Source organism: Podarcis muralis, chromosome 7 (genome assembly GCF_964188315.1).
Source record: "Podarcis muralis chromosome 7, rPodMur119.hap1.1, whole genome shotgun sequence".
In the NCBI taxonomy this organism is placed as follows: Eukaryota; Metazoa; Chordata; class Lepidosauria; order Squamata; family Lacertidae; genus Podarcis; species Podarcis muralis.
The window spans coordinates 75,677,456-75,694,181 of record NC_135661.1 but is presented as its reverse complement, the minus strand read 5'-3'; the positions used below and the strand labels follow the sequence as shown (position 1 = coordinate 75,694,181).

General features: G+C 44.0%; 1 protein-coding gene across 1 annotated transcript in view; it reads left to right on the top strand.

The window, feature by feature from the left end:
* Window positions 1-11,531: 11,531 nt before the first annotated feature.
* Window positions 11,532-16,726, top strand: part of LOC114602333 (sialic acid-binding Ig-like lectin 13) — a 29,763-nt gene continuing 24,568 nt past the window's right edge. Inside the window, exons 1-2 of the mRNA XM_077932149.1 lie at window positions 11,532-11,607; window positions 16,349-16,464. Of these exons, the coding sequence (XP_077788275.1) occupies window positions 16,404-16,464 (61 nt within the window). The 5' untranslated portion in view covers window positions 11,532-11,607; window positions 16,349-16,403. The remainder of the gene's footprint in view (window positions 11,608-16,348; window positions 16,465-16,726) is intronic.

Genomic DNA, 16,726 nt, shown 5'->3' with positions numbered 1-16,726 from the left:
CCTCCCTCGACCTTTCATTTCCTGTCTCATCCTATCTTCTCTAAGTGCTGCAGTGACATTTCTTCCTGAATGTACCGACTGCCCCCTCAGACAGAACTTGGCAAAGATTAAGCTTCTTAACCTTTTCCTGCCATTACCGTGACCCCCTTAGAGATAACACTGTCATTTTGACTCTGTCCTCTGCTATCTCTCAGGCAAGCAGTTTTGGGGGCTACTCTTTTTGAGGACTGTGAGAAATGGGGTGCACAAAAACAGAGTGATGGGTATGCATTGGGGAAGGGGAGAGAAGGATAATTTGGGGAAACATTTGAGGTGGTTGCATCCGATATGGTACTAGGGTAAAGTGGCGTGCTTGTTCCACTGGCAAAATATTTTGTGCCAGCAGAACATCATTGTGCAAGAGAATGCTCAAGCTGGTAACTTTGCCACGCAATAGATTGTATGATCTGTTGCACAGCAAGTTTACATTAGTGCCCCTTCTCTGCCATATTCCTCTCCTGCACAAAATTAAAACTTGCCATCTCGTCTGCTAGCACAAGATTCCTTGCACTAGTGAACAGAGAACATTGTCCACAGTCCTTGGTTTACCAGGTCCCAGGTTGTCATGATGCACACACAACAATTTTGGAGCATGTTGCATTGTCTGGACTTGTGCAATTCAATGCCATAGGGCTCTGAAACCTCAACCAAATAGGGGATGCAGGGGAAAAAATAGTGTGACTCAACAACTTACAGATGTTGCTGGATTCAGGGTCCCATCAGAGGTGATGAGAGCTTGCATCCGACAACATCTGGAGGGCCAAAGGTTCCTCATCCCTGATGTACAGATTTATTTTAATCAATTATATTTTACTAAGTTTCAACATTTTCAACAGATAGCACAAATTTCGTGTCTTCTCTTATTTTTGTCAACTTCCCACCCCTTTTCCCATGGAGTTTTTTCTCCCCTTGTGCTGTGCCCTATTTTCTATCTTACCATAACCACAATATTATAATCTAATGACTTCTGTTTCTCATAGCTCAAATCCTGATTGTGAGTTCATCATACTATAATATTTCTGTAAATAGTCCAAAATAGTCCAAAAACTGCATCCATTCTTCCATAAAATACTCAGGGTGATGTACAGATTTATTTGATAAACAGAAGCATGGGTAAACCCCAAATGGGTCAGAAAACGTGCCCCACCCACTGCCCCACTTGAGCTGTGCTTGTGCTGTTCAGGACTGTGTCTATTGCCACCTCTCTGCTGCCCTGCCCAGATGCAGCTGCAATAGCCTCTGTCCACTCAGCTTCCAGCTCTGCCTTTGGGGCCCAGCTGGTCTGGTCTGATCCAGGAAGGCTCTTCTCATTCATTCATTCATTCATTCATGCATCCATCCATCCATCCATTCATTCATTCTAACCATTTATACACCACCTAACACCGTAGTTTCTAAGAGCTGTACGAGGGGGGTTACAAAAGCGAAAGAAAGCTAATAACCACACACACACACAAAAAAGCTCATTTCAACACCTCACTGCAACTTGCAACACAGGGTGTAATATTGCTGTAATGGGGCAATGCCATGCCCTTGCTCAACACCACTTCCTCATAAAGAATATGGAAGCAGGTTTCCTGATCAAGTGCCCATTTTGAAACACTGCTGCGTCATTTAGAAACGCTTTTGAGAAATCTCTGCCAAGAATGACCTTCCAGGAAGGGGCGTGGGGGGGGGCAGGGCGGTGGGGGTGGACCACCCTGGGTGCCCTCACTGAGGGGGGTGACGTTTGGCATGCCGCCTGCCCGCGATTCCCAAGCCTCCCCCGAGCCATCGGGGCAAGGGCGGGGGAGCTGTGCCACTTTGCCGGCAGCATTCCCCCCTTCCCCCTTCGTTTTGACAGCTTGGGGGAGGATAGGGAGTCGCGGGCACGAGGCGCCCCGAATCTCCGCCATGGGTGGCTCGCTCCACCCCCATGAGCGGGTCACTCTGCCCCCGGCTGCAGGGCACACGCACCGCTCCAGGCACCTGAGCAGCTATCCCACGCCTGGGAGGGCACCCTTTACACGTAAAGCCACGTTGCAGGTGGCAGGATGGCAAAACGCTCTGTGTCAGCAGGAACTCTGTTAGAAAAAAATATGTAATCTTCCATAGAGGCACAGGTTGCAGCTATAACAAAGGTGGCATTTTTTCATCTCCGCCAAGCTAAGCAGTTGGCTCCTTACCTCTCTCGCCCTGACCTAGCCACTGTGATCCACACGACGGTCACCTCCAGACTGGATTATTGTAACTACGTGGGGCTGCCTTTGAGACTGACCCAGAAACTCCAGCGGGTGCAGAATGCTGCAGTGAGACTCCTTACAGGGTCCTCGCCACGGGATCACATTCACCTGGTGCTATACCAGCTGCACTGGCTCCCAGTAGAGTACAGGATCAGGTTTAAGTTGCTGGCTTTAACCTTCAAAGCCCTATACGGCCTAGGACCCTCGTACCTACGGGACCGCCTCTCCTGGTATGTCCCACAGAGGAACTTACGGTTTTCAAACAAAAACATCTTGGAGATCCCGGGCTGCAGGGAGATTAGGCTGGCCTCAACCAGAGCCAGGGCTTTTTCGGCTCCAATCTGGTGGAACGCTCTGTCACAAGAGACTAGGGCCCTGCAAGACATCTTTCTGCAGGGCCTGCAAGACAGAGCTGTTCCACCAGGCCTTTGGCGGTTGCCATTAATTTGACACTGAATTGATTTTAGAATGAATTGATTTTAGAATGTATTTCAATTAATTGATTGTGATTTTATGTAAACTGTTATTTTTACTGTTGGTAGCCGCTCTGAGCCCGGCTTTGGCTGGGGGCGGGCGGGATATAAATAAAAATATTATTATTATTATTACACTACACCTCCCTCAGGAGCGTGCCCACCCTGAGCAGCGCAGGCATATGTTCTGCTGCTTCTTCCAGGAAAGACAGAAAGCAATGAGTTAGGACATGGGAGGGCAATCTTTGCTCTTTTCTTAGCAGTGGCAGACCTATGTTAAATTGGGGGCCCTGAAATTTGAACTGATATTGGGGACCCCTTCACAGCCAGAAACAAAGTTTGGGTAACCGCTGTTATCTTCTTCAATGGCACCCCCCATTTCATCTCCGATGAAAATAGGGATGCCCCATTCCACAATGATAGCTTTACTGTTTATACCCCACACACCTGAAGGGGTTGCCCCAGCCACTCTCGGCGGCTTCCAACATATATAAAAATGTAATGAAACGTTAAACAAAATTCCCTATACAGGACTGCCTTCAGACAGCTCAGGGGTCGGATAACTAAATACCACCCATCATTTCTCTGATGAAAATAGGGACATCCTACCATGCCCTCCAACATTTCAGGATCAATCAGAAACCGGGATGGCTTTTCTAAATCAGGGACGTCCCTGGAAAATAGGAACACTTGGAGGGTATGCAATGGGGTTGTTCGACAACAGATCACCACATTTTTAAATTTTTAAAAAAATAGCCACCACATCTCAGAGTTTGATTAAAATTGCTTTATTGGATGATATCACAAGTCACTGGTCTGAATAAAAATTTCCTATGCCTTGTAGTTTTTGGGTTATGGGGTGTGTGTGAAAATTAGGGAAAGGGAAATGTTATATACATGCATGATGTGCTTTTTGAAGCAAAAATTTAAAGCAACATGGACTAAATTTGCTTCTGGGGCCCCTCTGGGATTAGGGGTCCTGAAGTTTAAGCTTCATTAGTTTCCACCCCTGCTTCCTAGGACAACTGCATAAAATTTGGCTGAAGACCACAGGTTGGGATAGGACAGGCTTCCTCAAACTCAGCCCTCCAGATTTTTTGGCCTACAACTCCCATGATCCCTAGCTAGCAGGACCAGTGGTCAGGGATGATGGGAATTGTCTCAAAACATCTGGAGGGCTGAGGCTGAGGAAGCCTGGGATAGGAGGTGCAAGTGTCTTATTTTGCTGTTCTGATTTTGTGGCTGTGTGTGTGTGTGTGTGTCTCCCTTTTTAATTGTTTCATTCTTTTTTGCAAACCACCCTGGGAATATAACTGACGGTTGGTATGAAAATATTGTCACGTGCTCCCAAATTTCCAAGCGGTAAGAGATTTCAGGAGTGCCAGAGCTTACTCAGGATTTGGTCCCCTTGGAATGAAGATCGGTGCCTCCTTTAGGATAGATTGTTTTCTTTGCACATATATACAATCTGAACATAGGCTGGAGGGGCTCGCAGCAGTAAAACTCCAGCAGAGCTTTCTTCTCCATTCGGTTTCCAGGGAAGCTTGGAGTCTAGCAAAGAGGAAGTCATGCCTCTGTGTCTCCAGCTTCCGACATCTGCCAAACTCACACAAAAACTCTACAGTGGTACCTCGGGTTACATATGCTTCAGGTTACAGACTCTGCTAACCCAGAAATAGTACCTCGGGTTAAGAACTTTGCTCCAGGATGAGAAATCGTGCTCCGGCAGCGCGGCAGCAGCAGCAGCAGGCCCCATTAGCTAAAGTGGTGCTTCAGGTTAAGTACAGTTTCAGGTTAAGAACGGACCTCCGGAACGAATTAAGGACTTAACCTGAGGTACCACTGTATTTTACAAGGTGGTGTTGCATCCATCTAGTCGAGGGTTGGGGTTACCCCATTTGTCTCTATGGCAACAGAGTAGCCTCATTCTAATTAAATGGAAACATACTTAGCTGGCCACCTTAACAAAGGAACAGGTTGGGCTGGTTTCCTCTTACAGATTTTACCCTCACCAACACAAGATAGGAAAGGACCTACAATTATCATCCAGAATGACCTCCCAAATCGGGTAATCTGATGGAAAGCAGAGTGGTAAATTTTGAAATGCAGGGCCATGTTTCCAAGGAGACTCCCCCCCCCCCCCCAACAAATGCAAGTCCTATAGCTATAGCCATAGCCATAGATATAGATATAGCCATAGATGCATGTACACCCACCCACACCAGACAGCAGCAGTACATGACGTAATACCCAATTTATTAGGAACAGCATGACTGCAATCTTATAAACATAGTTTCCTGGGAGTACATTCCATTGAACTCAGCAGTGCATACTTCATAGCTTTATTTGTGAAACTCAATGAGCTTTAACAAAAGATCTCCAGTCAGCTGAAATGCCGCTTTTAACTTATAATTAGAAATGCAAACAGTCTTTCAATGAAATGTTATCATTCGATCTGCTAATGTGTTAGGTGGCAATCTTTTCGGCCCCAAGGGTCACTTGCAGCAGTGGGTGCAACACACACACACACACACACACACACACACACACACATTTTTGTGATTTTAAGTTGTTTAAAACTGTTTTAAATATTGTGTAACACTGTGTTTTAATGTTAATATGGTGTTTTGATTGTTGTAACCTGCCCTAAGACTTTAGGGTGAAAGGTGTCTAATAAACTGTAATATAACAACAACAACAGCTCACCAACCCTCATTCACACATGCATACAGATGCACAAACATGGCGAGACAGACAGATAGGGAGGCTCGTCTCAGCATGCCAATCTCACCATTAAAGCCAAAAACCTCAAGCATACCAAAGAGCTATACAGTGGGCTGTTGGTGCACAGTTTAAATCGAGAGAGAGAAAGAGAGAGGCATAAAGGAGTGGCCCTCTCTACACTCCTGTTTCTCCATCAAAATCACATCTGTGGTGGGTTGGAGAGCACGGGTCTCATGGAGATACAGATGTGCAGGGCAAGGGCTGGCCCAAGACATATTGGCACCCATCAGCTCCAGCTTCCAGGGGCCCCCCAATGTAGTTTTTGAGGGGGCCAGCCCCCCTTAATTGTCATAAGGTGTTTGGCTCCGCCTCTTAGCTCCTTGCAACGTTGCACACATGACATCAAGACATCAGGCCCCCTCAACCAGCTAGAGAAGATGACACCTCTGTCGGCACTTGAGGCACACCACAAAATGGTTCCTCTCTTCCCCACCAGCAAAGAAGGGGTTAGTGAAGATCTACATGAGGAACAATGGGGGAATGAAGATCTACATTAAGATGTGGACTGTCCCTATGGATCCTGCCACCTGAGGCAACCACCTCCCTTTGCCTCATGGGTGGGCCGTCCCTGTGCAAGTCATCAAGTCATCTTGATGTGTCTATCCCTTCCTTATTATGCAGAAGACCCTTTGTTCCCAGACTTGCATTTAGCAGGGACAGTGGTCTTTTCTGGATTGAGAACACCAGAAGGGAGGCTAAAGCCCAATGTAGACATGTTATTTGATAAAGGAGAATTTTATGAAAATGATTTACAAGTGGTACCTGACCCCGGTCAAATTGGCTAAAATATACAAAAATAATAAGAGTACATGTTGGAGGTGTAATCAGGGGGAAGGAACCCTATTCCACATGTGGTGGACATGTCCCAAAATTTAAAAATTCTGGGACATGATCTATGAAGAATTAAAGAAAATCCTGAAAGAAACATTCAGTAAAAGACCAGAGGCATTCTTACTGGGCATTTTAACAATAAACATCCCTAGAATTTAAAAAAAGTGTTTTTCTGTATGCAACAACTGCAGCTAGAGTATTAATTGCCAAGTACTAGAAAGGAGAGCAGATCCCAACTGAAATAGAGTGGCAAAAAAAATTATGTGAATGTGCTGAACTAGCCAAGATGACAGAAGCAATAAGAAATCACTCAAACTTAAGAGTGAAAAATGAATGGGATTGTTTTAAAAATTATATGCCTAAACATGGTCCCCAAATCTAAACTTGGGTGTGTTTAGAGTAAATTTCACAGAATGAAAATTAATTGGAGGAGTTATTCTAGAATCTAGATAAAGAAATGGTTAAATATATATTGGAAAGGAAAGAAAAGGAAATAAAAAGAGGAGAAGAAGCTGTTACGAGGTAGATGGAAGTTAAGCATTATAGAGAAATGGATGAATATGAATATGTAATGAAATAAAAACAGATTATAAATATAATTGTAAAGAGAAAAGATGCTGTTTTTAAATTGCAATAAAAATAATTTACTTATTTTTTTAAAAAGAGTGATGCAATCAACGTTAGACATGATACAGAGAAAAAGCCTCCATTTTCTTCCTAATTATGAATCATGCTACAGGTCCCATTGCTGTTATCCTGTTGGCGACATATGCCCAGTTTAGGAAGAAGATTGCCTGAGGGGGGAAAATTGGTTAAGACTATCTGGTATATTCCTTATTATAGGATGAAACTCATTGAACCAGACTCAGTTCATGATTTTAAGGAAATTGGGCTGAGGACTTAGTTCATATGAATGCCCACACCAACCCCCCCCCCTTTACTGGGTCTTCTAAGACTTGCAAGGAAATTCTGCAGAATTTCAGAACGTGTTGGACAGTGGGAAGATTTTGGGAGGACAGGCAAGGGGGGGCACTTAGCCTCCTTGGATGAACCATAATCATCACAGATTTCATTTTGTTAAAGAGTAAGTTTCTAGCATTTGTAGAACCTGAGACATGAGACAAAAGGCACATTCACATTTTTGTGAGAAAATAGCCTGCACCCCCTTTTTAATGATAAATTTTTTGCTGGTCCCCATGTTTCAGGCTTGGTCTTTCTTTGGAGGAGAGAGCACTCAGGATTTAGATGGTCTAATGTCTGTGTTATAAGAAAAAGCTGCTCCTTTCCCCCTTATTGGGTATCCAAGAGCCCGTATAGAGTCCTTATGTAGGTTCTCTATCAGTAGGAGAAAATAACAGAGGCCAACCAGAGAATATTGAGAAGCAAAACAGCTAGTAAGCATGATCTTTATTAAACTGTTGCAACAGGGTCCCCTGCTCACCCCATGCAGGGAGGGAGGAGAGGAACCCAGAACACTGATGTGCAAGCTCTTACATAGACTTTTGAAATTGCCACCCTGTAGCTCAAGACCCCCCCCCCCAATACATCATACATACATCACAGAAGGGGCGGTCTACAGCAGAATCCTTTCTGGCCAGAAGCATGTTAATGCATTTACCTGGATAGCCTGGCTATTCTTTTGTGATGATAAATACTTAATTCCTGAATCCAGGTCACAGGCTCGCCCTAAAAAAGGTAACGGTAAAGGACCCCTGACAGTTACCATAAGTCCAGTCGCAGATGACTCTAGGGTTGTGGCACTCATCTTGTTTTACTGGCCGAGGGAGCCGACGTTGGTCTGCAGACAGTTTTTCCGGGTCATGTGGCCAGCATAACTAAGCCGCTTCTGGCGAAACCAGAGAAGCGGACAGAAACGCCGTTTACCTTCCCGCCGGAGCAGTACCTATTTATCTACTTGCACTTTTTGGCGTGCTTTCGAACTGCTAGGTTGTCAGGAGCTGGGACAGAGCAATGGGAGCTCACTCCGTCACGGGGATTCGAATTGCCAACCTTCTGATCGGCAAGCCAAGAGGCTCAGTGGTTTAGACCACAGGCTCACCCTATTCATACCCAAATGTGCCCTTAAGGCAGGATTTGTGAGCAAAGAGACAATGTGGAAGCTGTTCCCATTTCCATCCAAACTGCAGAGGAATACTTTAAGTCACTGAAAGAGTCAAAATAGCTTTAGGACTGTTCTCCTGTACTGTTTCAGACATGTGGTTTATATATTTAAGTATGTGTTTGCCTGGTACATTTATGAACATTTATTTTATATTTTATGGGACGCAGGTGGCACTGTGGGTAAAACCTCAGTGCCTAGGACTTGCCGATCGTATGGTCGGCGGTTCGAATCCCCGCGGTGGGGTGAGCTCCCGTCTTTCGGTCCCAGCTCCTGCCCACCTAGCAGTTCGAAAGCACCCCTAAGTGCAAGTAGATAAATAGGTACCGCTTTATAGTGGGAAGGTAACGGTGTTTCCGTGCGCTGCGCTGGCTCGCCAGAGCAGCTTCGTCACGCTGGCCACATGACCCGGAAGTGTCTTCGGACAGCGCTGGCTCCCGGCCTCTTAAGCAAGATGAGCACGCAACCCCAGAGTTGGTCACGACTGGCCTGTACGGGCAGGGGTACCTTTACCTTTACTTATTTTATATTTTAGACCTTATAATTCTCATAACAGTCTGCACTGTTACATGCACACAAGTAGACTCCTTTGGGAAGGGCCATGGCTCAGTGGTAGAGAAACAGGCTTTGTATCTATGGATGAAGTGTGGTATACAAATTTAATAAATAATAATACGATTATTTCAAAACTATGGTAAATCCTTGCTTTAGGAGTACTTCCAGAACAGCAGGTCCAAATGACACAGACCCCACACCATGGTATCTGGATAAATAGCTCACTGACCATGTAAGAATTTTCAAAACTATTTGGGCATAGATGGGCAGCTCAACAAGAACATGTGGCAGGAAAATTATATGGAGCACTCAAATGTTAATGAGTTTCTTCCAAGCAAAAGGTTATAATTTCATCCCTGCTGTGCTTGACGTTTTTAAGGTTAAACCTTCAGTTCAATAATTTTATGGGATTCAGATTTGGGCTGAAGCCAATTCATGCCCACTGGAAGTTGTACAGTCTGAATTCTTCAGGCAATTTTTCTCTGAACCAGGATATATTTTGAATGCATCTTTGTGATTTGACACAGATCCCCCCTCCAATTTCATCCAGGCCTGGCTCAGGACATTTAAAGATAGATACTGAATGGCTTCCTTCCTTTATTTCTGCTTCATTTGCATGAAATCAGCTGGATGAAAGCCATCGGTTTAAGATTACGCCCTTTGGACTTTTCACTATAACAGTTAACTAAACTGAGGTCTCAACGATAGGAGACAATGCCTATTTGATAATGAACAACAACCAGCCTGCAATGAGAAAACTGTGCCCCTGGTATGATTGTTTTCCAACTTCTCCATACAATGGCATCCTATCTACAGCATCTAACTATTCTAAAATATTGAAGAGCTCTCTCAGGTTCGAGGTTTTAATGTGCCGCTCTCAGCAGTACTTGAGGGCTGTTTTAAGAGAACTCCTTTTCAGAATCGCATGTGTTCATGCAGAGATGGTAATACTGAAATACCAGCTCCTGTATTGCTGTTTTGCTCCTTTCAGAGAGATTTGTGTGGAGAGTTAATCACCCCATTATCATCATCTCACCCGTGGTGTTCAGCTGATTCTTTATGTGACTTTTCTCCTTGCAGATCCAGATAAGCCGGTGACTGCAAAGACTGCAAATTTTGTAGTGGCAGCTGTTAAAATAAGGGCCACAACGATGCTCTCTGAGTTTTAATGTGTGTAATTTTTAATTTAATGTTGCAGATGAATTTGCCTATTTGGGCTCATCTATGTCACTTTGCACACAAATCGCAATGGCTGGGGGCTGGATGGAAATTCCTTTGAAAAAGCAAAGTGAAATCAGACAGATTTATCTAGTTTGGCAGGGGACAATTTTAATCAGGACCAGGGTGGGTGGGGGGTTAAATCCTCCTCTCTATGTGCCACCATCCCATACTCTGATCATGTTCCCCTGCTCCACAGTCACTATCTAAGAAGAACTGAAATCTTGACATATTCAGTGTAATTATGCATTAAACATCACATCTCCTAGGGTTGCCATATGTCAGGAATTTATTGGACATAGCTGGAATACTGCAGTTGGAAGAAATGTCTGGGCAGAAATCGCTCAAAATGTCCAGGAAAATTTGGACGTATGGTAACCCATGTTGGCAGTGTCGTTTCTGGCGATTTCCCCTAAAAATTGCAATTTTGCCTAAAAAGTTCAAACAACAACAACAAAACTTTTGTGTTTGGATTTTCACTTTTTGAAATATGGCAACTCTATTCTAGACTGGTCGTAAGCCTTCTCACAACCCAACTCACAGCAATGTCCTCTTAAACCCATTGATGTGGGGGTGGGGAGGGCAAGGTGAATAAACTGTCTTTCCCCCTTTTGTTTAAAACTTTTGCTTAAACTGTAATTTTTCCTTTTTCTCTCTGCATTCCCTCTGAATAGATATTGCATTTCCTGTCTTTTCCCAGCATAGTATCCATCAATGCTCCCCTCGGTTTGTTATCATTTGGCACATAACTGCAGGAGTAAGTTGGCTTTCCTACGAAGATCAGGAGACTTCAAAGCAGAAGAGAAACAGTAACTCAAGCATAACAGTCGCTGTAATTTAGATAATAGAATATTAGAACTGTAGAGCTGGTAGGGACCCTAAGGAACATCTAGTCCAACCCCTGCAATACAGGAATATGTAGCTGTCCCATACAGGGATTGAACCTGCAACCTTGGTGTTATCAGCACCACGCTCTAACCAACTGAGGACAGGTTAAAAAGACATTTTCCGGGCTGTTCAGAATATACACCTGTTGCCAAAACACTTGGGAATGTATCTGCCACAAGGAGAGGCTTGGCCCACCTGCCCCAGATCCATTTGAGACTAATCCTGCATCACTGATGCTCAAACAACCATCCCCAGTGACCCATTGCTTGCCCAACCCATCATCACATATTTCACTATTCATGGCCCATCTGCTTTGCAAAACTGATTGCAAAGCATAACCACTTCTGCTTTTTGCAGGTATTTATTTCTGGCAAACCTTCTCCCCGGCGTTGCTATTCTGATCAGAGAGCAGGACAGGCTCATTGGCAGAAGGACTCCTGGCGAGAGTTTGGGTGAACACTACTGCCATTGTAAGCAGGTAAGAATACTTTTCTTCTTGTTGAATACAAAATTCAGCCAAAACATAAGAAGCTTTAGAAACCATCATTTTCAGAGGGCTGAGACCAAAAGGACTTTGGAAATGCATAATGTTGGCTGTGTTTAATTCTCATTGAATTTGCTTTCTTATTCCTACAGTCATTTCTTTACTTAATTAGTGGTGGTTCTTCAGCTTAGTCAGGTGGGATATCTCAGCGCTTAAGCCTGTTAGTTGTTTTGGAATTTCCTGGTTGCGTGTCGAGGTCCCCAAGCCACCCCCCAAATAACTCACAACGCACACTTAATTTTTGTTTAAGGTTTTTGGCATAATTTTGGCCACAACTTTATTTAAATACAAAACCGTGAGTGGTTGTTTAGGCATTGGTTAAGACTATCTGTCCCCCCGCCTGGGGACAGAACTGACTTCCGGGCACCACCGAAAGACAGTGCGGGGGAAAGCAAGTCGGGGAGAAATGGAGCTGAGTCACAGACCCTCAATTCTCATCCGCATGCTCCCCGAAGGCTTGCCGGCCCTAGTCCCATTCCAGGGATTGGACGAAAAGATGGCAAGCCCCAGGATTCCTTTAACGGAATTCCCTTTCCGCAGCAACCATGGAGGGGCAGGCCCAGCCTATCCTAACCCCTCCTCCACCAATTTATAACCAATGCCTAACCGCAACCTTACAAGTTGTGACGATTTGCTACGCAGTAGGCAAAAACCAAATGGCCCAGCCAATCAGCCAGATGGACAAAATTCCTACCAGGCCCCTGCCCCAACGGCAGACGACCCCATGACAGGCATAGCAAGGTCAGTGCAACAACCCCTTACTCAAGGGCGGGTGGGCGGGTGATCCGTTGCACACAGCAAAGAGAAAGCTCCAGGCTGCGTGCAGAGTATTTAAACATTTTACCCCTCCCACCAAAATTGCAACATAACTTTTACCCCAGCAACCCAGTGAACCAATCACTGCCCCAGGCCATCTTTAGAGACCCTGCCTGGTAACAGAGGGGTGGCTCAGCAGACCCCACCGCAACACGTGCTCTCCATGAAGGAGGACACGCTTTATATGACAAGCAATTTCATAATGTCGCAAAAGAGGCCAGTCTTGTTGTATGATGCTCCTGCCATCTCAGTGGAGGGAACCCTATAGAATAACATTTTCATTTTGACTCGTGCCCTTGCTGTTAGTATATGCAAGGTTTATAAATCACACAGGATTCTGTACCACAGATAATGCTGAAGAGTTTTGTGTAACTGACCCCCCACCTCTACCCCACCTGTAAGAATAGGAAGTGTGCAGATCTATTTTGATTAATAGTACTGAAACAGGTTTAGAGACAGATCTAATTTTTTTGGGGGGGAACTCAGGTGGCAGTTTTGAAATCTCTCACATGTATAATTGCAGAACTTTTGAAATCTCTCACATGTATAATTGCAGAACTTTGAAATGCCCATGAAGAACTTTATGTTCTAGGAAGAGTATTGTGTGGTTTGAGTTGGCTGTATGGCATTTACAGTACAACCCAAGCAGGCTTACTCAACTTCCGTTTAATGAGACTTAAGTCTACGATCCATTCACATTTCCCTAGGCGCATGTCCCCACAAACCCACAAAGGTTTACTGTTCCGCATAGATATGCACAGGGATACCTCAGTTAGTGGCTGTGGGTTGTATCTGACAATAGTCCTACTCAGAGCCAAAGGGTTTAAATCTATTAATTCTGATGAGTTTACTCTGAGTAGGACCAACAAGGGATACAATGCTGTGTATGGAATTGCTGCACAACAGGGAAAGGCATTTTGAGGTGTTTGAGAAGGCATTTTGGGGTGTTTGTCTTAGTAACCTATCATTCTGGTTCCTCTCTGCTTTTCTGTATAAAATGGTGGTCACCAGTGAGTCATTTTTATGAAAAAATAAAGGAGAGAGAGAGAGAGAGAGAGAGAGAGAGAGAGGGGAATTATGGGAGTTCCGAGACTGGTTGTTTATTGGTCACTCAGGCAATGCTTGCCCAGAGCTTGCGTGTTGCTGGAGGTCCTATGACACCACCAGTTTACAGAGCATTGATCCTGATCTGTCCGGGCAACAGTTACATGGCATTGCCAGCTAAAGGTTGTCATCCTGCACCTTCCAGTTTCAATTACTCTTTTCCATGGGACTTTTGTGCTGTTTGTATGCACTATATTTGGTTGTTATCCCATTCTAGCGTAATGATTCCTTCGCTTTTCTCATCACAAAAAGGCGAAGGAATCTTTGCAATGGAAAATGTGGGATAACGATCAAATGTGATGCACACAAAGGAGCTCATCTGCAAGTGCCCTTTGACTAGGAATGTTGACATTCCTTCACCTGACCCCCCGGGGGCATCTAATAGTGGCAGACTGCTCTGTGACTGCATTGGGGGCGCTTTAGTATTACAAAACCCAAAAAGTCAGGGCAAGAAGACAATATTGGTTTATAAAACTATATGTGCTGTGGAGAAAGTGACTAGATAATTTTTCTTTTCACCCTCTCTTGCCAGTGCTAGAACTCAGAACCATCTAAAGAAGCTGAACCTTGAGAAATTATGAACGAACAAAAGGTTCCTCACAATGCACATAGTTAAACTATGAGGTTAGCTACGCCAAGATGCGGCGATGATCACCAGCTTCAATGGCTTTAAACGGTGCTTTTCTGGGGGTACGCAGGGGGACGCGTACCCCTAAACATTTTGTGAATCTAACAGGAGAAGAAACCTTTTTTTAAAAAAAAACAAAACAAAATGTTTCTTCTCTAGAACGGTGAATCGTCAGTTCCGCTGTTATCCCTATGCATGTTCTTTGTACTTCTGTCCATTTACTGTATTTATTTTCCCCGATTTGAACTATATCATTCTAATTTTCTTGAGTCAAAATGAGAGTACCCCTCAACATTTTTTAAAGAAAAAAACAAACCACTGGCTTTAAAAGTGAAATGGGCAAATTTATGGATAAGCCTATCAGTGGCTGCTAGGCATGTTGTCAGTTTGTATCTGGACCCAGTTGAAGCTCCACACGTTCGTGTTTAAAGCCCTTCATGACTTTGACCTGAAATACTTCTTCCTTCCCTACAACCCTCTTAGCTCTGAAGAGCGAGGAAGGGAGCCATCTTGGTTGTTCCACCATCCTCAGAAGCTCAGGGTGGTGGTGGCCCAGGAGAGGGCATTTTTGGTGGTGGCCCCTAAGTTGTGAAACTCCTTCCCCAGAGCTGCCTCTGGCACCTTCATTATTACAGCTTTCTTCAAATGCTGAAGAGGCACCTGTTTACCCTGGCTTTTGACACCTGAGGTGTATATTTCTAGGACCCACCTTGTTTCTGAGTTTTAAGTGGATTAAAAACTGTTTTTAATCTTGTGTTTTAAGGCTGCAACTTACCCTTGAATGCCGGTTGCTGGAGAGCAACAGTGGGCGTCGGCATGTGCAATCACATCCTGCTTATGGGTTTGGCAACGGCATCTGGGTGGGTACTGTGAGAAACAGGAAGGTGGAGAAGCATCCACTGGTCTGATCCAGAGTATGACTCAGTGATTTCTCCACCACTTTCATTTTTTTTTTTATAATAATATTTTATTAAGCTTAACAATAAAGGAAATCCAACACAACTACATAGAGAACAATAAAAACACAAGGGAAATATAAAACACAACAATACAAAATTTCACAATACAAAAATACAAACATTTAACCTAACAGGGCGCAGCTTCTGATTGGTGAAGGTGCCCCAGAAACAATAGCTGACAGCCACATTGGATATACGACTTCCAAAAAATGTTTGAAATCCGGAACACTCACTTCTGGGTTTTCGGCGTTTGAAAACCAAGGTACCACTGTAATAATAATAATAATAATAATAATAATAATAATAATAATAATAATACTTCTGTAATTTATCCCTTATCTAACGGACTGGGTTGCCAATGAGGCTTTTATTGGGTTATTGTAATTGAAAACTAATAAAAATTATGATACGAAAATGGGATCACGTGTGACTTTTCCAGAGAGCACAATGAGCACAAATAATCATAAATGCAACGGGGGGGGGGGGGGATGTCTGGAGGGGCCCTGAAAAATATACTCTCCTCATTGTCTTCTGACATATGAACCGGACAAGTTATTTGTGTGTTGTGTATCAAAGACACTTATGGGTGATTTAAATATTTCAAATAAAGGAGTCAATACTTCAATGTGGCAGCACCTAGGTTTGGCACTCCATGCCTGATAGAATCATAAAATCCTAGAGTTCGAAGGGACCCTGAGAGTCATCTAGTCCAACCCCCTGCAATGCAGGAATCTTGACTAAAGCATTCAGGACAGATGGCCATCCGACTTCTGCTTAAAGACCTCCAAGGATTGAGAGTCTACAACCTCTCCGGGGAAGTCTATTCCACTGTCCAAAAGCTCTTACTTAGGGCTGGCAACCTCTGGTATTGGTATTAGATACCCACTAAAACCTTTGTTGTTGATGTTGCAGCAAGTCTATCCAGACTCATAATTATAAGTTACACATCTTTGTTTTTAACTTTTTGCTCACACCATCTGTGTAATGTTGATAACTATGTTATATTACTTTCTCCACACTCCTTAGATATCATCATCATCATTAAGTGCTTTATATTTTTCTATGTAGAAATAAAATCATTAAAACAGGCTGAGAGTGGCATAGTTCCCAAATTATTCGAAAGCAGACCCATTCTTTCTGAACTCACTTTTCCTGCTTGTTCTTTCAGTTTCTTGGGCTCCTTTCCAGCAGAGGGACAAAGAGCTTTTGGAAGGAGACACAAGATGAGTTATCTCCTTGGAGCCTTCATTTTCGGACTGCTTTCAACCTGCCTGCATTGGGAAGGTAAAGAGAAGACTGAAAGGGCAGAGCTATGGGGACAACACAGGGGGCTCATCCATGCTTCCTCTAGTCCCGCATCTTCTTGCCAGGAAAAACTGCTCTTTAGTGCTCAATTGGAGCATATGGCAATTCGAGTTTTCTCTGGATTGATGTTTGCTCCCATTTAGCACTAAAGAGTGGGAAAGGAGCAGGGCAAGTGGAAATGTGAATGAACCCAGAGTCTACACCCTGAAATATCCAGTCTTTTCCAGTAATGGGGGACAGG